Here is a 24,525-nt window from a genome sequence, read left to right on the forward strand (position 1 = left end):
CCTCCTTCACTTCCTTCTGTACTACTGTAGATCTACTTATACCAACTTATAGCCTGCTGTCTTAAAGCAAAGACTTTGTATTCAGACAGACTTGGACAGTAAATCTAAGGAGCTGCTGCTCAAATGCTGACATATTGTTAATATATGCTGCTGTAATTGGCCTTAATTTTTCATCGGCCAATCGTTGTTTTGCTCTCCCTTTTCTCTCCTACTCAGCAAATACACCGTGATCTATCAAACGCAGCGACTGTCGCTGTCATCATGTTTTCTTTTTCTTCCTCTGCTGCTGTCGTAGTATTTTAAAGTCCCTTTGTTCTGGTTCATCTCTTCCACTACAAATGACCCACCGCCTGTTAGTTTCACACCACAAATGTGTCTAAAGCGGTGGAAAGAGTTTGTTTGACACAATGCGGGACGTTCGGCGGGCACAGGGCCTGTCAGGAGGAGAAGAGAGCAGGCAGGCAGAATTCATTAAAAAGTAAACTTCTAATGTAGCGGCAGGCCTCGGCTGCTTGACTGTATCAATGATTTAGGCCCAGCAAAAAGGTCCTTAATGGATAGAGCCACCTCTCTGTGCAAGTTCAGCTGCTTCTGTCCGCCTGGCATCAAGTGGCACACACAGAGGCTGTGAGGGGAAAAATGGTTTTAAGTACTTGAGTGTGTATGGCCATTGTACAGCATGCATCACACATCCTCCCGCTCAGATGCTCCCCTGTTGAATAGGTCTCAGGATTTTAGACCGGCTAAAAGGAGAGCAGCATATCTGTTTGTCACCATCCACTATGCATGATCACACTCTGCGTTCCCATTGTTTTATTCATTTGAACCGATGTTGAACTGTGACGCGGCAAGGGACAGAGTGCAGCTGAAAGGACAGGGCCTGTATAATGGTGCCGTCACCGCAGCCTATGAGCCTGAGAGCAGTTAGGATCTCTGGTCACATTTATGTGTACTCAATGTCATGGTCGATCAGTAACACGTGCTTAGAGACGTGTCGAGTCTATGTGACCATTCAGATCTGATGCTACAGATTAACTTTTTCTGCTTAAAAGAGTTGCACGTTCTCACTTGGAAGAAAAGTTGCTATCATGTAGCTTGATTACATTCAGACCACATAAGGGATTTGATCGCAGTGCATGCCTGAGTGTTCCCATATCTGGTTTTGAGAGATCTGATAACAGTGTGACCAAAATATATTGTGGTTTGAGACCGTTCCCTGAATGCATTCTGGTGTGGTTTTAACCAGTAAGAGAGGCCATAACATTTGTTATCGAAAAAATTGTGAGCCTAATATTTAAAATAAGAAACACTACATATTTATTTTTAAGTTGGTTAGTTAGTAGGATTTTTTTTGTTATTTCTATTCCTGAATGTCTTGTGTATGGGTGTAGGACATCCTGATGGATTATCACTTGTGAGACTCTGTGTCTTGTTACTCTGTCTTTTGTATTTTCTGCTGTTTTTGTGTTTTGTCTGCTACAGGGATTTAATTTCCTCATTTCAGGTATTTGGGTGTAACTCAACCCAAAATCTTTTGAGTATCAAGCACTTACACCTGTGGTCTTGAAAGGCAGTGGTTAAAATTTCATGTTTTTAGCCCCGGCTGCGGTTAGCTTGAATTTGTGTCAGTTATATTGGACAATGGTGGCAAGATAAATCAAATCAAAATATCGGGCAGTGTAATCCAGTTCTCTGTTGCCCATTCTCACGCTCAGCATGTTGCAAACACCCACATTTTGTCAAAATTTGGTTATTTACTCTACTTCTGGTATAGATTTTAGGTAGGATTATGACATGGAAGGAACATCTTGAGCATTATTTCTGTGAAACCATGACTTGTTTGTAACATGTTGACCATAGAGTTGGACAGGATAGTAGTGGATTATGATTCAAGGGTGTTTCAATGGACATTTTTAAAGATTTTGCCAGCCCTGAAAACTTGGTTTTTTGTTTTTGTTTTTTTAACTTAACATTAATTTAGCAGGCGCTTTTGTCAAATTTGACTTACAATGAGTGTATTCAACCTTGATAGGAGCAAGACCTAGATGTCATCAAAACCTGGAAGTGCTTCCATCTCAAACAAACAAATATAAGTGTTTTCAGTGCTTTTCAAGACATGAGATTTAAGTGCTGGCATGGAGGATTTTTTTTTTTTGGTGTAGTCTGAAAAGGTGGGTTTTGTCCTGACCTCAGACAAGAGTTCATTCTACCACTGCAGGGCCAGAAATGAGTAGAGCCTTGGCTGAGATATGCAACCACAGGGTCCTCGATGTGACTCAGAGAACTGTGGAGGCAGAGAGGAGCAATGGCCACGCCGGAGTGAAGGGTTTGATCTTGTAATGGAGGTAGGAAGGAGCAGTTCCCTCTGTAAGCTAGCACCAGAGTCTTGAACTTGAACTGGATGCAATCTGCTGAAGGTATCCAGTGTCGTGAATACATTTTTGTAATCCACTGTACTGAAAGTGAAATTCTTTGTGAAGGAGCAAACCGCAAACCTTTTTGCAGCCATCTTTCAAGCCTATAGGGGCGAGTGTTTGATAATCAAAAAGATAGATTTTGGGTTGAGTTTCACTTTCAGAAAATATTCCCTTCTGGCACAAGAACATAATTATTTTGACTAAGGCACCGGTTTCCTCCTCTATATTTTCTGTTGGAGAACATTGTTAGACTTCCTTTGGATTACATTGGCATTTCAGAGTGATTTAAGTAGCAAGATTGACAGCATTACAACGAGACTGTCATTATCATCCCTCCTGTGGTATAATTGCCTATAGTGTTGAACAAGCAGCTCCCATCTTGTGCACTTGGCGGTCTCTCTCTGTCTCCCTGCCACTCTACTTATCTCCTGCATCCGTTAAACTCATCAGAGAATCCTAAAGCTTTTTAGTGTGGCCATCTGTCAATACCACTCCATAAAGTGGAGTGGAGAAACGTGTGCATCCATTGGCTCTTCTAAGCCCTCGGCTGGCCTGCCTCCAGCTGGTTCTGAGGGCCTTGCTGTGGCTGGTTAACCCAGGCCTGGAGCATCGCTCTCCAGCCCTTGTGGCTACTTCAGCCCACCTCGCCTCCCCAGTCAGGCAGCTGGATGAACCTCCCTCTTCACCGCTGTGGAGTAGCTTGTAACACTGTAATGAGTTAACTTTCAGAATGATCTACATAATTTATTTCCTGCCCCCACAGGAGCCCGCTGGAGCATTAATTAATATCAGGCCCTGGTATCAGCATCTATCCCAGTGTGGGATTCCTTCTGGCTCCTATTTTTGGCACCCGTGGAATTCGATATGTTGTGCAACTAGAATGCAGTTTGTTGGACATTGATGAAAGATATTGCTTCCTGGTGGCTTTGTACACAGATTGTGCTTCTGTATGTGTGTGTAGAGTGAAATCTAGAGACAGTTGTAGGCCAGATCTCGTGCCACTGAAAGAGGCTGACCTTGATGACAGGAGCTGTGACTAAACCTAAATGATACACGCCAACAATTGTATGTTCTTATTGCTGCTGGCAATGATGTTTTCCACGTTGAAGTGTTTTTTTTTTATGTGTACACTCACCTCACCACTTTTCTCTCTCTCTCTCTTTTTACCCCACAGAACTCAATACGGCACAATCTGTCATTGAACAAATGTTTTCTCAAAGTGCCTCGCTCCAAAGATGACCCAGGAAAGGTGAGACTTTTAAACATGAATTTGATCAATACAAGACAATGCATTTAATTATGAAAAAAAGACAAATAGAGGAATATGTTTAGCTCCTACTTAGTACTCACAGCTGGCACTATTCACAGTTACCACATTTTTTTGGTTTGTATCATGCTATCTGTGGTAGAAAAATGTTACCTTTGAATAGCTGCCAGGACTCTGACAGTCTGGAAATGCATGGCATGCTCGTAATCTATTATGAACCTCCCTCCCCCACAGAATTGCATTTCCAATGCAAGGGGAGACTAGTTTTTTGGACCAGCACAGACAGCAGATGTGGGTGAGGTGAAAAAAAGCCAAAGACTGGTAGAGATGGGGCCATAACAGGGTAGAAGTCAGGTCGAAGTATTTACTCAAGGTGTTAAACCTCAGGAAAGAAATCAGACCTCATTTGCTCTTTACTCAGCTTCTCGTCTCCCATTTTTCTGCTCTGTAAAAGGATTTATAGTCCAACATGTTAATTTGACATTTAAATCTCAGTAGGACCACCTACAGTTGCTTTTTCAGCCTGATTTACTTCACAATCTCTAGCGACATCAACCTGATAAGTAGTTTCCCCTGATCCACTGGGTAGTTCATGAAGAATGTGCCGATGGGCCTATATTTAGTATGATGGTGCACATAGGTCTAACCATATGTAGCCTAACCTAGATTTCATCCCAGCACTGTCAGAGCATACGCTACATATGCTTAGGGAACCGCACAAATAATTACACACACACACACACACGCACGCGTGCACATACACACCGACACATGCATGAAGAGCTACGCCTAGCTGTGTAGAGGATGGGGACTGAATGCTAATTTCATGTTTTGCTGTAATCCTCTGATATTGACACTCCTGGGAGCTGCTCCACTAAATACAAAATAATCTATTGCTGTATGGATCCCATTCCAAATGCATGGCCAACATGCTCGCATCCTTAATGTTTAATTTGGAATTTTCCTCACTCCCTTCCCCCCCGAAGACAACTTCAAAGAGACGCTAGCCGCTCTTGATATGTTGCATCAATATTGTAATGTGGCAGGAATATGAGAACTGCTGGTTGGATGAGATAGGAGAGTCATGTCGCTCTCTGTCTGTCTCTCTGAGATGGTGTAAGAGATGACAGCTCGTATTGTGCATATACACACTTCGTCTACCTCGGAGGTAGAAATGCTGCCTGTGAAGGCTACCGTTAATAATCTTTATTTTAAAGGGAAACTTCCGTATTTTTCAACCAGGACCCTGTTTTCCCATATTTTTGTGTCTAAGTGACTAATGGGGACAACAATTTTTGAAATTGGTCCAGTATTGAGTGAGAGTGCTGCAGCCGGCAGCTGCGAAACAGCCTGCAATGTAATCCGACGGGGCAATAGCACACCGTTAATGTACGTCCGCTAAAAGTGCTTGTTTTTGCCACTGACATGCTCAGATTATTATTATAAGTGTCTGGCAACATTATAGAAAGAACCATACAGAGAGATGAAACGTTCTTCTTTACCTTTTCACGTGATCCGGTCTGTTTATTGTTTTGTCTAACCAAGTCTCGCTCAAGGAGTAGTCTCGTTCTTAAGCCTCGTGAGGGTTGCGTTGTTGTGGAAATCAGCTAAATATTCAGCCATGACTTTGAAAATCTTTTAGATAACACTAAGCTACACTGGCTGTACTCCAACACAACAAACTCCTCCCGGCACTCCTCTCTCCAGCTCTGCCACGGCTGAATATTTAGCGTTTTATTTCTCTGTAGGGATCCTGTCCATAATGTTGTCAGACGCTTATAACTTATAACAATCTTAGCCTGTCGTCTGCAGTGCTCTCGCTCAATACTGGACCCATTTCAAAAATTGTTGTCTCCATTAGTCACTTAAAGAAAAAAGATGGGAAAATACCGTCCAGGTTGAAAAATAGTTTCCCTTTAATTGGTCTTATGTCTCGGCCCTGGAGTTGCTGGGATAGCAGGCGTACTTGTTGTGTTTGTCCTTTCTTGATATTTACACACAAATGGGGAAGTACGTGACATAATTTATGTTGATGTATGAAAATGAGCTGCGTCATTTTCGGGAAGAGAGCGTGTGGACTACATCTGTTATCAGGATCTGTTTTTTTTAAAAAGCAGCCTTTGTTTTATGACTGCAGAGAATATTGCGGTTTTGCTATGTTGTTGCCCCAGACTCCACGGACACACTTCGCTTGGCATTGCTACAGTATATTGCAGTATATTTGTGAATAATTTAATGACTCTTTATATGTTTTTCTTTTTTCCTGCCAACTCTCTGGGGGTGGGTGCAGGGAAATGCAGAAACTCCCCTCCCAAGAGGGTTAACTTAAAGTGTTCTTCCCCCCCTAATTAAAAGAAACACGACCCAGCCTGGCTTTGTCTCTGTGACTCCTAATTGCGAAACATCTGCATCTGAACTCCTGCATTTTAACACAGAGATGGATCAGATGTAGAAAAAACATGTCTCACCTTTCTTCTTCAATGAAACCTCTTGTCGAAAACATGGGATGTATAATAAGGCTTCTGCATTTTACTGTAACTTACATCAATATGAGATATTTCTTCTTGTTTGGTAGATTGTGCTGTGAATTATTCTTCCCTCTGAGGAAAATGTTAATTGACCCCAAAGCCTCGCACATATTAAAACTTAATAATAATAATTTTAACCCCCTGACAAATATAGGCCAACCCTTGCTTTTCATTTTAACAACTGCAGCAGTGGGGTATGTGAGTTGTGAAAATAACAGATTTGTTGGCTTTAACAAGAACAGGCCAATGTGTATGCAGCAGTTATTGTATAGATACTTGAGATACAGTTTGTTCTATGGCCTCTCCTATTGTTAAGAGAATTTCTTATGGAAATATCAATTATTCTCTCTGCTAAGGAAGTAATTTTAAAGGTCCTGATCTCACTTTCTCTTGACAATTGAGATTTTATCGGGGGTCATATGAAATATTAAAAATAAATTCACAACTTGCAGGGCCTTAGGGTAAAAATCTCATTTTTAACAACTGTAAGCTGCCTTGCTGTTGGCTTCGAGGAGGAACACCATTGGAAAAATAAATGAAATGGGGCTGAATGCAAAGATAAATAATGCAGCCTGGTTGTGGAATTGCTAGCTGCAGCCCCAGAGCCTGCCCCAACTGTTCTCTTCTTGATTAGCCTTGCTCAGACCTTAGAAGAAAGAAACACGGCTGGGCTAGCGCTGCCTCGATTCCTGGGCTGAGACTGAGGAGCCTTCATCCTTGGCAACAGCGCACTGACTCAGTACCTGAGGCTGAGGAAGTACAGCTTCAGGAAAGGCTTAGCATTTCACCACCACCAGCTGCCCTCACCATCCTCTCATTGAGGAGCAGCCGCAGAGGAGGAAAAGCCAAGTCTTTCTTACTAACAAAGTCCACCCACACACCGCACAAGCTCTGAACACACTGATATCAACTCAAATAAAGGCTTTAGCAGAGCAAATTAGGCCTCTGTGTTTTTAAATAATGTTGTACCGAAGCTGGAAAGTCAGGAACGCTTGTGTGATGCCAGTAAGCAAGTGTCTCAGTCCAGTGCAAACATGGCAGGGATGTCATGTGAGAAAGCAATCTGTTGTGTTTTATCAACTCACGGGTCTTTCTTCTGTCTGCAGGGCTCTTACTGGGCCATCGACACCAACCCAAAGGAGGACGCCTTGCCCACGCGGCCAAAGAAGAGGCCGCGGTCTGGAGAGAGGGTGAGTGTGATGAGAGAAACTGTGTCACACTGCATATTCTCATGAAAACACATTTTCTCTACATATGCTGTTCTTCTGCTAAAGCTTCTGCTTCCATCTCTTATTTGGTTCAGTCTTTTTTTTTCCTGTGCCTCTTCTTCTCCCTCAATACTCGTTTCCTTTTGCCCTCCTTTCTCTCCCGCTTTCTCCCACTCTTTCTCTACCACATGCAGACACACACACACACACACACACACAGAGAGACTCAGTAGGAGTTCATATCCAGACTTTATGTAACCGCCTCTCCATGCTGCTTCGCTAGCCTGTCATGAAGTGGGCTCCTTATTAATAAACTATGCCCCAGGCAGCCATTACATACATTACATTCTGCACTCACTTTTTTTAACAAACATCAATTAATGCAGAGCTGTGCACGCCAGCTATTCTGAGCGGGAGCTTTTGTCTTTAATTATGGATGAGCTTCGTCCAGCGTTACGTACAGCTGCACAGGTTTTAGTGAGCCGCTCAGATTGACCTGGCCCTAGGGCATCCCAACACAGCGGGCTCTTGACTCCTCCTTCCCCACAATGTGGTTGACCAGAGGCTACGAGGAAAGGAGGATTCTGTTAAGCTGGGGAGGCAGACTCGTCCGCGCACACACACACTCTCACACGCTATTGTCTACCACACACATACACAAGCACCGAGACGACATAAAACTTAACATGCCAGTCATGTAATTGCCCTACAGCATTGAAATACTATCACATTCATTCACCAAACTACTTTTCTTTGCTGGGGAGATTTTATAAACAAGAAATACAAAGTAACAGGTAGAGTACATTGTTTTTAATATGCTGCTCAGAGTAAGCAAAAGCTCTCCGTATACAGTTCTGTTCATTTAGGCATGACACAATAGGACGCACCATGTGAAGAGTTTTGTATTTTCTGTAGGACACATGCGTCGCGCTCACCCTTCCCCCCTCTAGACACCGTCTGCCTACAAGGCATTCCATTAAGAGTCAGACATTGAAATTGAGAGTTTGTGAAATCTCATTTATGTTTATCATGAATTAAAAATGGTATTGTTGGCAGCCAATCCTCTTATAGTAAGCAGTTTTGGGAGACAGGCATGGCAGAGTTATCTCTCACAACAGTGCGGCAAGACGAGGGTATGCATGTGCGTGCGCGCCCGTGTGTGTATGTGTGTGCACATGTGTGTTTGGGTGGGAGGTGAGGGTGGGGATGGGGGCTGTCTCTGTCTTTTCAGAAAGCACAGTTCAAATGTGACCTAAATAAAGGTGTTGCTCTGTCATATGAGAATGGTCTTGGGTTTGTTTGTTTTTTGTTTTTTTTCCCCGCATCTTGCTGGTGGATATGTATCTGACGCTGATCCGTGTAGAAGAATTGTCAAAAACATAAAATGGGTCTTTCCATGAAACCTGCAGTGGGATCTCGTGTGTTTGATAATTGGATAATGTTTGATTTATTTTATTTTTTTCTGCCTCCACACCCCCGCCCCCAACCCCCACAGGCTTCTACGCCGTACAGCCTGGAGTCGGAGTCTTTGGGGATGGAGTGTATGATCTCTGGAAGTGCCTCTCCAACGCTGGCAATCAACACTGTGACTAACAAGGTACTACAGCCAGCCATCCAGCCTCCAGCTCCAACACACACCTGGCTACACGGCTGCACCCTGACCCCACCCACTTCTCCAACCACCTACAGCACTATTCCCCACAGAGAGAGGAGCACTCTTGTGGAGGGGAGATACACGCACACATGCACACGCTCATATGCCTAAAGCTTCTCTGCAATGCAACCCACACCAAAATACACAACTATCTGCACTGCAGCACCGTTTTCCTCTACAACAACAGGCAGCAGGCTCTTGTTATCTCCAGTAAGGAAATATGATGCTCACACTGATACTTAGCGCTTTGTAACCTGATAGACCTTACACACTCCCGTGCAGACTTGCAATAGGATACTCCTCATACTGCATGGGGTTTCTGTATTCGCACCTGTAGTGGAGGTTGACGCCCAGCGTCGTGTTGCTCGTTCTGCGGCCACATTACGCTGCCACACGACGGGTGATCACCCCTGCTGCTGGTTCCGTCTGCTCTCAGTAGTTTTTTATATATGTGTAAAAGCTTGGAAACACTTGTACATCACACAGCAAAGCAACAGGGACTGCTAGCTGTTAGCTGTGAGTGTGCTGCTCACTCTGAAATTTAAATAGGCTTTTTAACCTTAAGCTCTCATCCTCTGGGCCCAATGGGGGCAGCTCTCAGGAGTACTTTTAAAAAGCCTACAAGAGTCGCTTATTCATTTGCTGCAAGCATTACAAAAAAAAACAACAAAAAAAAAACAGTTTAATGTGAACAGGGATGTTCATAGGAAAGAAGAGTTAGCGTGTATGTGACGGGGCCTCTTAAGCTCTGAGTTTGAGGCAAAAGTCTGAGCATATGTCGGCTTGTGTTATAACTTGTGTGCACATGTATGTAGAGTACGTTACAGAGTGTTTCTGCTTGTTTTGACGAGCATGTCATTGACAGCTAGCCAGGAGCATTGTCTATAGAGAGCATGTAGTTTTTCATGTTTCTGTAGCAGACAGATTCACAGGCCAAAGTGTGGAGAAGGATGAGCCTTTTTCCTCTCTGATTGCAACAAACAAGCACTTGCCACAGCACCGGTCTCCACTAGTAATGACTGCATAATGAGGCCATAATATAAAGAGCTGACAGCTAAGAGTTTGGATTCCTGCTGTCAAATACCTCCAGTCACATAACTCAGAAGTGTAACAAGCACAACACTTTAAAACAGCACAAATGCGACTACTGAAGAGTCAGAAAGTTTTGATTTGCCTCTTTATGTTCACTTGATTGTGAGGGAAAAACTAACAGTGGTAAAGTGAATAGAAGACAAAGTGGAATTGCAACAGATCTGAGCTAACTCCTCGGAGAGAGCTTGTTTCTCACTGTCTTACACTGTAAACACACGACAGGCCACGCCTCTTTGGTGCAGTGTGCCAAGCCACAGGAATTCCCTCTCTCTGTTTTTCTCTCTCTCCCTTTCTATTCCAGTCTCTCCCTCCTTCCCGCCTTCTCAGATAGACCAATGAGAGACGCTGGAGGGATGACTACTGAACCAGCGAGAATCTCTTTTCTCTCTTCTTTCTACCGTCGGACATTCCTCACAAGATTGTCCTGCTCTCCCTCTCTCTTTTTTTGCGCCTTTCTCACATAGACTCAGACCCCCCCCCCCTCCCCCAAAGGTTGTGTTCTGAGGCGGCCCTCAACATTCGCGTGAATGTGATGAAACTCTGGCACTGAAGTGTGATGATGAAGGGAAAGAGAGGATTGTTGGAAGTCTGTTTGCTGATGAATAGTCTGGCCTTTTTTCCCCCCTCCTCTCTCTCTCTCTCTCTCTCTCTCTCTCTCTCTAATATCGCTTCCTTCTCTCTTCTTCTGTCTGTCTCTGTCGGCTCAATCCTGCATGCAGGGATTGTGCTGAACACTGGCTGGCATTGTTGGAGACACCTGGGCCAATCTTGCTTTGATTTCATAATCCATGTCTCATGCTCCAGATTAGGCCCCCATGTAAAAGACACCTCTGGCTTTTTACTTAATTCACTGCTAAGAATAGAACTGACTGGTTTGCCTGCTAACTAACACCGTACACAGTATTTACTGTGGAGCCACTCCTGCCTGTATGAGCATGCTTGCCTTAGTCTGTGTTTTTGTGTGTGTTTTTGTGTGTTATCCTACCTTTGTGCACATATGTAGCCACAGAAATGGGTGTATTTGTGTGCGTCATACGTTTGTGCATGATTCTAAGAATGTGGGTGAGATGAGACTGGGTGTTCGTCTGTGACGATGCGTGCTTGAGTGGGCGTCTTCGCTCAGGGGACTGTGGGGTCTGCGTAAACCACAGAGCAGTGAGGTTTTGAAATCATCACACTTTATGGGTGAGTGGAGTAAAAATAGATTGCGGTGAGGGACTTAAGGCTAAAAGCCTGTTTTATGACTTCATTACACATAACATTTATATTTCTGTGGCGCGCTATTTTTGATTAGCATTGTAGGGCTGATTTTGTAGACATGCTTAAGCCTTCAGTCTTTGCTGCTCATTGAATTCCCCTTCACGCTAATGAACACTGGAGCCAAGCCCACATTGAGTGGAGGAAGGCTAGAGTTGCCTAATGAGCTTCTCTTACGATCCTCCCCTCCCTCAGCCTCACTCCTCCTCCTCGAACAATGTTGCGTGGATTTGCGCCCTCAGTTTCGTAAAATCACGTTATTTCTATCTCATTTTACCAGTGCGGCAGCCAAGCCCCATATTAAAAGCTTAATATGATTGGACGCTCTCACTTGGCATGCGGATTCAAACCAGGATGTTAGTCAGTCAGCCAGCCAGCCAGCCAATCAGTCAGAGCAGAGAAGGCAGTCAGGGCTGTCTGGGTTTCCTTGCCTCCTCGTGGCCTCTGTGGTCGCAAGCTGCGGCTCAACAGAAAGACAAGAGGCTTCAGTCCACTGCTGCTGCTGAGGCAGGGCGCTGGGCAGGGCCAGCCCAATCTGCCTGCCTGAAGGCTACTGCCACTGCTGTCTCATTGTGCTGAGCACAGAGCCCGCTCTGTTCCACTCACAGTGATGAGCAGAAGCCACCATGCTGCTCTCAGTCATGGACGAACACACACACACACACACACACACACACACATACACATCCTAGGATACCAGGCCCTCTTCCACTGCAACACCATCACTGCATTAATACCATTCCTTTCTCACAGTACAAAACTAAACACATTCCCTATTCTCTGTGGGTATCATTATATTCAATATCTGGATTGTTCTTCTTCTTATTGTTTTAATTGTCTAACGGCGCACTTTATTTGGGAAGGGTGGGAGGGCTTAACCTTGTTAGACCGTAATTAAGATTGTCGTCCTGAAGTGCTTTGGCTAGTTTCGCTGCTATATTGAAAGGTCAGTGTCTCGGCAGCACTGAAATCCTTTGTTAGCTGTCCCAAACGGATTTGCGCTTGGTGAGCAGATGTGGCTGACATCGCCAGTAGTGTGACCTTTAGTGATGGGAATGTCTCAGCTGTCTGCAGACCCCTTTACACGTTCAACAAGAACCCCTCAGTGACTGTGGGTGGTGTTGAGCAGCACCCTGTGTCTCCCACACACACACTCTCAATAACGGGAAAAAGAAAATACTCTGCCATTATGACATGTCATTGCATGCAGCACACGCACATTTCCACAGTGAATTACATTGTTAACTATAGACCAACTTTACCTTCCGTACCCATTATCTCAGAGGAATGCTGACATGCTCCACCATTAGCAAGACTTGAGATGACAATGGTAACAGTAATTTGTGTGTGTGTGTGTGTGTGTGTGTGTGTGTCTGAGAGAAAAAAGCTAATGTACATTTATGTGTTTCAGGTGGCGTTGTATAACACAGACCAGGAAGGGAGCGATAGTCCAAGAAGCAGCCTTAACAACAGCCTGTCTGATCAGAGTCTGGCCTCTGTCAATCTCAACAGCGTGGGCAGCGTGCACAGCTATACACCGGTAAGAGCAACGTCATTCACTCCACAATGATGGGGTACATTTTAGAGGTCTAGAGTTGAAATTCTGTACTAATAATCAGTAATCAGAGAACTTGATGCATCAATTAATTTTCAAGAAAAGACGCTCTTATTTAAAAGGGGACCTGCGATGCATTTCATTTTGCCTGCACTTTACAGTTCATACTCTCCATCCTGTGTCAGCTGATAGTGAGTCTGCTTGGATCTACTCGGATATTAGACATATAGACACACAGGGCTACCCGACCCATTTAGATTGGACCCTGGATCATGGTCTTGGTTACAAGGATCTGAGTCTATCAAGCTGCACTGTGCACTGGTTCAAACACAAAACAACAAAGGTTCTGCCGTAGCATCTTGGTTGCTTTGCTACAAATATAGCGTGGCTGAGTAGAGTGTAGGATGGTGGTAATTTCAATTTCTGTCAGTGTTGCAGCTCATGAACGTCTCTTAGTTGGATATTTTTAACAAGATATTTATATAAATGTTTTGTAAATTATGTTTTTTGAGCACTAAGTGCTAAGGCCAAAAGATAAATTCTCATTCTATTCACATTTTTCAAGCTATGGGGGAGCCTCACTCACTAAATGAATGAAAATGAAACACCACCAGACTTAGAAAGTGTACTGTATCCCATATTTCATCTGATCAGAAAGCCCCTGGAGGTTCTGTTCAGAGAAACCAGCTGTAGACAGCAATAGACCGAGGTTCAGCACGGACATGCTCTAGAGTACAACATCAGGAAGGGGGTTAAGGGAAACAGAGAAAAATGTGCACGCTCCTGGAAGCCAGACAAAGAGAAGCGCTTCCTCTGATGTCCTCCCACCAGAGATGCCCCCTCTTTGGTGTGGTCCTCCCGCATCCTAGAGTGCTCCCTGCTTCAGGCGCTGGGCATCGATCGGCTCAGCCTGATGGATGTGCTCTCTCTCTCTCACAGCCAAAGCAGCAGCTCACAGTAAACACTCTGGCTTTATTATCACCTCTCACTCTTATCCAAGCCAGACTGTGCGCCATGCACTTCAGCAGCCTGCCCACATCTTGGAAGAGGAAGATGTTATGATCAAAAATTGGACGTGACTTCTCGTGTAAATGCTAGCCCAAAGTGGACACAGGTTAGGTCCTGCTTTGTGAAATAGCAGCGGTTTTGCATCGCTGCCCTTGTTGTGATGAATCTCGTAGGCAAACTCGTTGCCGGAGGGAACACAGCTTGCTGTCTCACACCCAGGAGCAGTGCATATGATAACATTGACTGCCCACACAAATAAATGGATAAAATGGCTGCTTATTTGTACAAGGTATTGCTATTGATTTTGTTTTAAATACATTTTGCTTTGCCACCTGAGTATTGGCTTTGTGTCCATTCGAGTTGCTCTCTTAATGTTGTGTGAGCCAAGGCGGTAAGCATTGACCTGGATTGTTGCAGTTTGTGTAATTGTGCTTTAAATGTTGTGTGACTGACACCCCTTCAGACAGAAACAAACATTGTTTACAGTGGTTCCTCAGAAGAATCAAACCACCCTCATATGTGTGTGTCTGCTGCGTGTATTCACACTTTGCATTAAATATTCTAGAGGTTTTCTGTTTTCTGTTTTTGCGGCTCCATGACCAGATGAGCATGGCGAGTATCTTTGAAAAGTATGTATATTATTGATGTGTATATTTGAACATTATAGTGCGCCTCTCTTGGCATCAGTTGTCCCTGTAGACAGTGTTGCAGATGTAGCAGAACTCTAGCCAGTGTTTTTATTTTCAGAAAATCTCACAAATTAAACATTAAACATCTTATCTTGCACTCCAATATTGCTCCATTTTGTAAATCTTTATCCTCTTCATCTCCTCTGTCCCTAGGTGACCAGTCACCCAGAACCCGTGTCCCAGTCTATGAGCCTCCAGCAGCCCCCCCAGTCCCAGTACAACATGCCAGACAGGGACAAGCAGCTCCTGTTCTCTGAATTTGAAGATCTCAGTGCCTCCTTCCGCAGCCTTTACAAGTCTGTTTTTGAGCAGTCCTTCAGCCAACAAGGTGAGTGGCCTCACCGGAGCATCAAGTGGAAACCTAATCGAGAGCCTAAGCTTCACTTATCAAGCTAGCATATTGGAACAGGATGATTCTCAAAACGATTTTCCTAATGTGGCTTTGCTCTTAACAGCTGGGCTATAGAGAGTCTTAAGCCACTAATTAGGCTTACTGAGAAGTGAACAGGTATTCAACAAGCAGACTAGTCTATAGAGCAAATCTATACTATGTATTTTCATGGTCCTCTGCCAGAGCCATGTGGAAAAGACCTCATTTCACATTCAATAGCTGAGTCTGAGAATTCATGTCATAAATATTTCATTAGAGAATATAAAGAGACATTACAGCATTTATTATATGGTTAATTCAGAATTGATACAGCATCCTTCTTGCTTTATATTTTTCAAATTACATGAAAGCTATCTGTGTCTTGTCATGTTTTGAAATGTTTTCTTGTGCAGGCTGCGTTTCATCAGAGTGGAAGAGGTTACAGGCAGCCCAAGTCCTCAGTAAATCTGTTGGATTGAGGTTCATTTGTCATAATGATGGGGAATTTGTCTGATATAATGCATAGTGGTGGATAGAGCACAGCTTTCCAAAAGCCTGTGAGTCCCAGTAGAACAAAATGCAGTTTTGCTTGTAATCTGATTGACTGATAAACAAAGAGCGCTTGACAAGCGGGTTATGAGCAAAGTAGACTGAGCTTTCTGTGTATAACCTACTTTCACAAATCAAATGCATTTCATGCTAATGTTTTCAAAGAGTTCCTCTCCTTTAATCTATCATCTATGTTTCATTAGTTGAAAGTTGTTACCTTTTTTATGCGCATAAAAGTGAAATCTCGTAGTCAGACAAGCTCTAGCAATTAAAAAGCGTAAATAATCGAGCTAGAGGATTTCACACTCTGCCGCTGTAGACAGTGAGCTAATTCACTGGCTTTGATAATAGGTAATGAGCTCGCATTATTATTCTGGTGCCGCGTTAATTGCTTTCTGTATTTCCCTGGTTGGACAATGGGCTTTCTGTGCCGATAAGAGATGCACCTTTGTCACCCCTGCAGTGAGTGTTACGTGCCGATTGTGGAGGTGCAGGGCTAGAGTCAGCTCTAAAAGCACTCCAGTGAAATAGGTTTACTGTGCCAAAGCTGTGAAGGACAGGGCCTCTTAAGACCACTCCCCGCCACTCAGATGATTGCAGTTTGGGTGTGCAGATGTTCATGCTCCAGTCATGTCTGTTAAAGAGCCGCGCAGCAGCACAGTGAATTTGTCAAAGACAATCCAGAGCCGTGTAGCTGGAGAGGAGACAGCAGCTTGGGCTCGTGAACCTCAGAGACACAATTGATGCTGAGTCATTCCCTGATACAACAAAATGGCAGCTGGTCTGTCTCAAGTGCAGAACTACTTAAACACAGGAGGCCCACATCCCATTATCGTAAGATGTTAAGATATATGTCCTTAAGTAGCCGTTTTTACTTGTGACGAACCTGGCGCTCTTTGTATTTGTGCTGAAGTGTATTATGCTAATTTAGAGATGAAACAATTAGTGGTTTGTAAGCAGGTATAAAGAAAAATGTACAATTTCTAGCCTCCCAAATGTCACAATTTTCTGGTTTTCTAAACCCTCTATGATATTAAAATGAACATCTTTGGATTATGGATAGTTAGTCAGACAAAACGAGCAATTTGAGGATATCACCTTGGGCGCTGGGAAATTGTGATGCACTGTTTTTACTGTTTTCTGGCATTTTATAGCATAGATATATCTATGTTTTATAGATCCATTGATTAATGAGAAAAAATGATCAGCTGTTAATTAGTTGGGCTGCAACTAATGATTATTTTCATTATCCATGAATTTGTCAATTATGTTCAACTAATCAGTTAGCATATGCTATCATTTCAGTACTATTACAGCTTTTAGTTTTTGTCTTCTGTTTTCCAGGTCTGATGGGAATACCATCAGATTCCTCCCAGCAGACCCACACCTCCTGCTCCTATCAGCACTCCCCCAGTGGCACCATTAGCACTCAGAACAGCCTGTCAAACAACCAACCCAACAGCCACCCCAACAGCCACTCCGCCAACAGTGGCCAGGTGCCCCTGTCCCATCCTGCCCAAGCCCACCCTGGCCACGGCTCACCCCACGCACAGCACCTCCCACAGCACGGTGGCCCCCACAACCAACACAACCAACACAGCCAACACGCCCAGCACAGCCAACACAGTCAGCACCAACAGCACCCACAGCACTCCCAGCACCCGCAGCACGCTGCGCACTCCCAGCACGGGCAGCACCCATCGCAGCACCCATCCCACGGCCAGCACCCACAGCAACACACGCCACACCCCTCCCAACACACGCAGCACAGCCAGCAGCACCCTTCTCAACACGGACAGCAGCATCAGAGCCTCTCCCTCCAGCCCCATCCTACCCAGCAACAGATGGCCTGCAACACAGGTACGACCCTCTGTCCGTCATTGTCTCCCTTTGAACCAGCGTCGTCATATTGTTTTCTCTTCATCCTGTTCATCACACAGACACGTGAGCGAGAGCTAAGACGAACACTTAACACTTTTACAGCTGAATCCGGTTCCTTATCAGCCCTCATTTTTAGTCATAAAGCATTGAGAAATTGTTTCAGGTGCTAAACAGTAAATCATCATCTGATTTATTATCTGTGATGTTGTGAGAACAAAGCAATGCTGCATCCAGTGACTTAAGCTGCGAGAACAGCAGCCTTTACAGTCAACTGGCTCCTCCTAGTGGCCACCGTACAGTACTGAAATGCTTAAAAGCCTGAAAAACTGTTTCATTCGGTGTTACCTTTCATTCATTTGGCACTACAAGAACGCCGCACAGCTATAAAAATGTGATACAGTGAAAATACATCATCTGGCCTTATTGCCTAACCTTCAGTAAATGACAGTTTCTGCAGCGATTACTCTGCAGTTGTCTGTAAATCAAGTAATTAGTAGTAAATTTGTATTTTTCTGTTGAAACCAAAAGTACCTGTATTCTTCACGTCTCCTATCTTGTAATGTTACAGATAGTATGCTGTGTGTTTTTGCAGGTATACTGTCTGACTGGTACCCAAATCTGGATGCACTGAAAGAAAGCTGTCGTATTGCTAGCAGCTATAACTGGGCTGATGTCGACCTTTCACCTTTCCAAGGTGCGGTTTGGACACTATAAGTAGATGTGATTGCATTTACAGATACTACAAAAACAATAACTATTATTTTTTATTTGATTTATTTGTCAGAGATGAAGACTTTTCAAGATTAGACTGTTAGATGTACCTCCTGTGTACTCAAACATGATCAGAAGAAATAAACGTTTAAAGCTAGTAGCTGATAGAACTGTACTGCCCCAGCTTTTGATTGAGTGCTGAAGTGTTGACACTGTGGAGTTGATTACGAGTTTAATTAAACTGAGCTCTTCAATTAAATAACACTGCCTTCAAGTTTAATTACCAAAACACCGAGCTCAGCAGGTCAGTTTATCCAATTACAGTCTAGGATTGCAAGGTAGGATGTTTTTTTAAATATCACCCACTGAAGGTTACAGACATAATGAATATATATTGCAAGGAAAGTTTTGTGTCATGTTTTTTAATTGGTTTCTCATTTACTAAATTTATATTCTTTGGACAGTTGGTTTGTGCAGTTTCATACATTTCATTGTCACAAAGGCACTTAAGTGTAGGCAAACGCTGTCATGAGCTCTGATAGTAACTCTGGTTGTTCTGTCTATATAAATGTGTGTTTTATGTTCCTCAGGATTGAGAGAAAGTATGAGACAAGCAGAGTTGAACAACTGGTCCCTGGAGCCCACCCAGATAGCGGACCTCTGCTCGTCCATCAACCAGTTTTTTGCCCGCACCGGTGTAATCCAGCCACAAGGGGCAGTGCAGTCTCCTGTTTGTCATAGCTCCATGCACCCCAACAAACCCAACCAGCACCTTGGCACAGGTTAGACACCCGCTCCTCAACCCTACGACCTTCAGATTCAGATTACACTTTGAGCACCGTAGAGTTTGTGCAGTTGTTGAGGCTGGTTTTGGTTTTATGACATTTATATCATCATATAAAGAACGCAGCTGTGTCTTTACCTCTGATGGGAGGTATTGTATCTTGAAAAACTTAAGCATTTAGACTTTGGCCCTGTTGCTTTATTATCTGTTGGTCTGCTGACCTTATTTAATGGATTTGGTGTCGATCATGACATTACCGATCCACTTCAAATAAGGTTTCTTTGTCAATGTCTTGTTTTTACTAACAGTTACTTCCATTCATTCATACTTTTCATTCCTCAACCGGTCAAGGCAGATGGCCGCCCACATAGAGCCTGGTGTTACTCAAGGTTTCTTCCCGTTAAAGGGGAGTTTTTCCCTCCAACCGTCGCCAAGAACTTGTTCATGGGGGAAATGTTGGGTCTCTGTAAATTCAAGAGTACATACTAGACCTGCTCTTTGTGCCCTGAGATAACTTCTGTTGTGATTTGGCGCTATACAAATAAAACTGACTTGACTTCATTCAGACAGGGGCTGCCTTTTTTAGTGCCACATCCCTGGTGTCATGTTACCCTATATAAAGATTATTCCAGTGAGTTCCACATTGTGAGGTATTCAGATTTTAAAGGTTAGGAAAAAGAGCACTGGTACTGGATGGGTACTTTCTCTCCTGATTGGCATTATCAGGAGAGAAAAAGTCGGATCGGTGTAACCCTATTTATTAATTCATACTGAACTCTGAATCTTATAGGTCTTTAAAAAACCAACACACAAGCCCATTTTCTAATGTCTTTATCTCATTGACAGTAGTTGTTTCTTATAGAGCAAACACTCTGGAGTCTTGTTGCACACATCCTCAACGTGTCCGTGCTAAAATGCACCATGAACAAAATTTAATCCGCTTTTTACAAGGTTAAGTACCCACAAACTCTAAAATGTTTGTTATAAAAATTGATGACTGTGTGGGGGAAAGTCATGGATAATTTGACAATAAGTGTAGAAAAGTTTTATGTTTTTGGCATTCAGCTGATTAGAGTATCTGTGTAAATGGAAACAATCATGACATTTTTATCTGTGCGTATAAGTTTTAATTTGACAAAGCAATTAGTTTTTAAGGCTTCCCCCTAAAAATAATTGTGTTCAGATGTTTACTTGAGGTTTTAAATGTTTGGGGGTTTTTTTGTCATGATTCTCTTTTCAGGAAATCTCTACATGGACTCCAGACAGAGCATGTCCATGATGGGTCCCCCGGGATATCCCCACATGCCCCCCATGAGCAACGCACCCACTATAGGTGAGATAAAGGAGGGAAAATGATTACTTACAGCCATTCTGTCTCCTTACACATGTCCCATGGATCTGACTCTGCTTCCTCTCCTCTGTACTTTATCCAGGACACCATGCACAGATGAACCAGCAGCACATGATACCTACCAGAAACTTCCAGATGCATCGTATGCCAGCCGACGACATCCAGGATGATTTTGATTGGGACTCCATTGTCTAGCCCCCTAGACGTCCTTTTGCAAAGAAAAGGGAGCGAGGAGAGGAGGTGGAAGCCAGAGGAAGCCAGGCTGAGCTGAAAGGCCACAGGAGGAGGAGGAGGAGGAGGAGGAGAAGGAGGAGGAGGAGGAGGAGGCCACTGTGGGTGGGATTGCAGAAGAACATTTGACAAGCTTTGGAGAAAGACAGACTTCAGAGTCCTGACGTTTTTACAAAAGCAAAACATAACTAGAAAATGTTACTTTGAAGACAATCATATTTAGTCGGACATGTTAAAGTGATTGCTTACGTACTTGTCTAGAGACAAGTAGAACACATTCACGTCTAAACCACATGCTCCTCAGCCAGCCCTCTCCCCATCCCTAGCCAGCAGCCTTCCAAAGTCCGAACCCCTCTCCCCCTCCGCCCCCCCCGCTCCGTAACTGTTATGTGATTTGAGCGACGTGTTCAGCTTGTAATTCTTCTCGTGTTGACATTGGCCTCAGCTGCCTCGTGGATGAGTTAATCTCTCTTTTAACATTTTTTTTTTTGTTTGTTTGTTTGTTTGTTTTTTATTTTTGTTTTTAAGAAACACAGGCCGTCTCTGTGAGTAATGTGATGGTGCTCGATGGTCACTTTTGGGAGAAAGTGGGCCCCACTGTGGCTGAGTTGGTGGTAAAGTTAGGTTTACAATAATAGAGGTTTTGAACAGGGTGTTAAATGTTTAAGCAGGATTGATATTAAAGAAACCATGAGAGAGAGAGAGCGAGAGAGTGAGAGAGAGAGAGAGCGCGAGAGAGAGACGTCACAGAAAACATCACAGCCAACCAATGTGATCAGGCAACAGACTTGTTATGGGAGTACAGCAACTTTTTTTTTCCGCAGTTCTCTTTCTCAAGCACTTCAAGATGAGTGAATATGATGAGTGTGAGTTGAGTCGAAGGTGATAGCAGGGAAGTCAGATATTTTTTTGTCTTTTTAAACTAAATCAACCCAAAGTAACCTGAGGGTCATGTTCTCTGTGTGCATCATGTTGGCTAATATTTCCTCCACCAATCAGAAGCTTCTGAAGACTTGAAAAGCTCACATTTTCAAGCATGTTTTAACGGGAAAGTTAATTATTCTCAGATTAGCAGCCTATTGATTATTGAAGGAACGGTTCAATATTTAGGAAATGTACTGAATTTGCCTTCTTTTCAAGAGTGATATGAGAAGATTGATACCACTGTCATCATGCATGAGTATGAAGGTGATTAGCCTAGCTTAGCATAAAGACTGGAGGCAGGGGGAAACAGCTAACCTGTTCAAAAATACCTCTACCAGCAGTACTAAAGCTCACTAATTAACACTTAATACAAACAAACAAATTAAAAAGCTAACTATTTATTGGCGAAAAAACAAAAATTGTTGCTTTTACATTTCTATTTGTGGAGGGATGAAATAAATGAGATACTCGTAAATTAGTGAAGTGCTTAAAGATGTACTTTTGAACTTCAGACTGAGCCGGGCTAGCTGTTTCCCTACTGCTTCTGATCTTTATACTAAGCTAGTCACCTCCCGGCTACATAGTCAAAGGGGAACTCGGAAGTCTGTTTACATGTCTTGAGGAGTAGCATCTTCTAGAATAACACCCCAAATCTCTGACTGAACTATCAGCGGTTGAGTTGCATTTTGGGTAATGTAGGTGTCCAGTTTTGACAAGAAGAATGTACTTTTTAAACATGTAGTGGTATCAATCTTCTAATCTAACTCTTTAAAAAAGAAAGTGTATAAGCGTGTTTCCCAAAGTGTTGAACTATTCCCATAAACAAGCCATCATCATCATCATCATCACTCAAAAACAATGAAATAGTTTTCAAACCAGTCTTGTTTATATGTACTATTAAGGTTAATTGGGTTTGATTGTATTAAATTATTACACCTCGAATTGAGTGCTAAACATCATGAACATTTATAGTAACAGTAAAACAAAGTGAAATGTAAAGACCATTTGAGAGTAGTGATTTCAAGTTTCACTAACTTTAAAGATCTCTAAAAATGCTAACCTAAGCAGGTTCATACTAACCTCTCAACAAGCTTCTTAACTGTCCTCAGACTTTAATTGATGATCAATAGGATATGCATCAGATGTTGAACTTTCCCTTTCAAAAAGGGCAAAAATGCAAGTACGTTTCTTTGGTTTGTAGAATCCAAATTTCTGCCTTTTTCTGCCTACTGTACATCAAAGTGCGTTTCAATGCTACAGTCAGTGTTTAATGTCACTTCTGCCATTTAAATGATGGAGATATGATTCTTGTTTTAACTGCCCAATGTTTTGTTGTGATAGAAGATTTGCTATTACACAATCATAACAGAATGAGAAATGTGACTCATTATACAGTACATACTGTGTGTGTGTGTGTGTGTGTGTGTGTGTGTGTGTGGGTTGAACATATGGTGTGTGAGTGTGTCTGTGTGTTTTGGTTTTATTGTAATTTTAGGGCTATGATTGATTGCTGCAATCATCTCTATGCTATCTATGAGCACAAAAGCAGATGCACACAGTGATTAAAGACTAGATTTGAGACGTGTTTTTGTGGGAAGGGTTTCTCAAGCACAGAACAGGGAGATTGGCTGTTCTGGAAACCTGTCCTCTGTGTCCTGCAACAAGTGGCTCCTCAATCAGACAGCTGCTGAAATTTAGAGACACTATGTTAAACAAATAAGTCCCCCGCACACTTATACTTTTTGTTGATCTTTTTAAAATGCAAAGCACCTCCTGGATCTAGAAAGCTTATCCCTCACATACTCACACAGTCATTCATTTATTAGTTCACTCACAGTTAGACTATCTGACCCCTAGTGGCAATTATGAGGCATTGTCTGCTGTTGACAATGAACAGGATTATTTCTCCTCTCTGCAATACTGCTTAACTGTGTATGATGCTTTGCATCTATGACACTGTGTGTCTTTGTTTAGAGGAATAGTTTTGGGATTTTGGGGGAAATGCGTTATTTCTTTCTTGCAGAGAGTTAGATGAGAAAATTGACACCACTCTCATGTCTTTAGGGTTAATATGAAGCGACAGCCAGCAGCTGCTTAGCTTAGCTTTGCATAAAGAACTGGAAACTGGGCCAGGCTAGCTCTTTCCCTTTGTTTACAGTCTGTATGCTAAACTAAGCTAACCAGCTGCTGGCTATAGCTTTATATTTAACAAACAGATAAGAGAGTGGTATCTATTTTCCCATGTAACTCTCTGCAAGAAAGCGAATAAGCGTGTTTCCCAAAATATTGAACTATTCCTTTAAGACAATTTAACTACTAGGAACTCCAGTGGCGACTGTAGTTTTTATTTCATATTGATGACAATCATGGATTCTTTTTTATGATAATGCATAATGTCTTTGTTATTGTGAGAAAAGGCACTTTGAAGTCTCACATGATTGTTTATTGGACATTACAGAACCATACGTTTTAACACATAGAAGGTTATTTGAAACTAGAAGCAGCCCAGTTTTATACTGTCCAGAGCTGACACAGTGCGCCTCTGGACACTGAAGTCAAGTTTTCCCTTTTAACCGTTGATACTGCCTTTCATTTTTTTTTATATTTTCAGCTATGGTTTTGTTTTGTTTGTTGTGTTTTCACTGCCAATCATACCTGTCCACTCCCGCTTCTTTCTACTATATTTTTTTCTGTCTTTGTGTCACAAATGTCCGCTGTATGTAGAAGATTGCCTTGCCTGTGGATCTCAATTTTTATATGTTTTGTTCAGCTGCCAGAATTTCATAATTAGTGCTCAGACAGAGCACTTAGTCAGTTGAGTGACGCAAATTATTTGAGATGCTCATCTATAAGTGAGTGTGACTCTTTTTTTAGGTGAGTGTGGGCCAAAGGACTGCAGCTGAAGACGGCAGTGAAAAAGATAATCAATGTGTATTCATTCTATGGACCTACAATAGAGAACATCCTGTGAGTCCTCGGCTTGTGTGAAGGTGAAGTGTGTTTCGGTTCTTCCAGGTGAAGATTGCGAACATACAAGCTACTCTTTGAA

The 24,525-nt window shown here is 42.9% G+C and overlaps 1 protein-coding gene across 4 annotated transcripts in view; it reads left to right on the forward strand.

The window, feature by feature from the left end:
- Positions 1-24,075, forward strand: part of foxj3 (forkhead box J3) — an 80,488-nt gene extending 56,413 nt beyond the window's left edge. For all 4 annotated transcript variants that reach the window (XM_067586992.1, XM_067586994.1, XM_067586995.1 and 1 more), the window contains 10 exons: positions 3,592-3,666; positions 7,319-7,402; positions 8,916-9,017; positions 12,835-12,963; positions 14,829-15,003; positions 16,939-17,454; positions 18,068-18,169; positions 18,777-18,968; positions 20,211-20,303; positions 20,404-24,075. In XM_067586992.1, coding sequence (XP_067443093.1) covers positions 3,592-3,666; positions 7,319-7,402; positions 8,916-9,017; positions 12,835-12,963; positions 14,829-15,003; positions 16,939-17,454; positions 18,068-18,169; positions 18,777-18,968; positions 20,211-20,303; positions 20,404-20,516 — 1,581 coding nt within the window. In that variant the 3' untranslated portion in view covers positions 20,517-24,075. The remainder of the gene's footprint in view (positions 1-3,591; positions 3,667-7,318; positions 7,403-8,915; positions 9,018-12,834; positions 12,964-14,828; positions 15,004-16,938; positions 17,455-18,067; positions 18,170-18,776; positions 18,969-20,210; positions 20,304-20,403) is intronic.
- Positions 24,076-24,525: the final 450 nt, after the last annotated feature.

This window comes from Thunnus thynnus, chromosome 4, assembly GCF_963924715.1.
Source record: "Thunnus thynnus chromosome 4, fThuThy2.1, whole genome shotgun sequence".
In the NCBI taxonomy this organism is placed as follows: domain Eukaryota; kingdom Metazoa; phylum Chordata; class Actinopteri; order Scombriformes; family Scombridae; genus Thunnus; species Thunnus thynnus.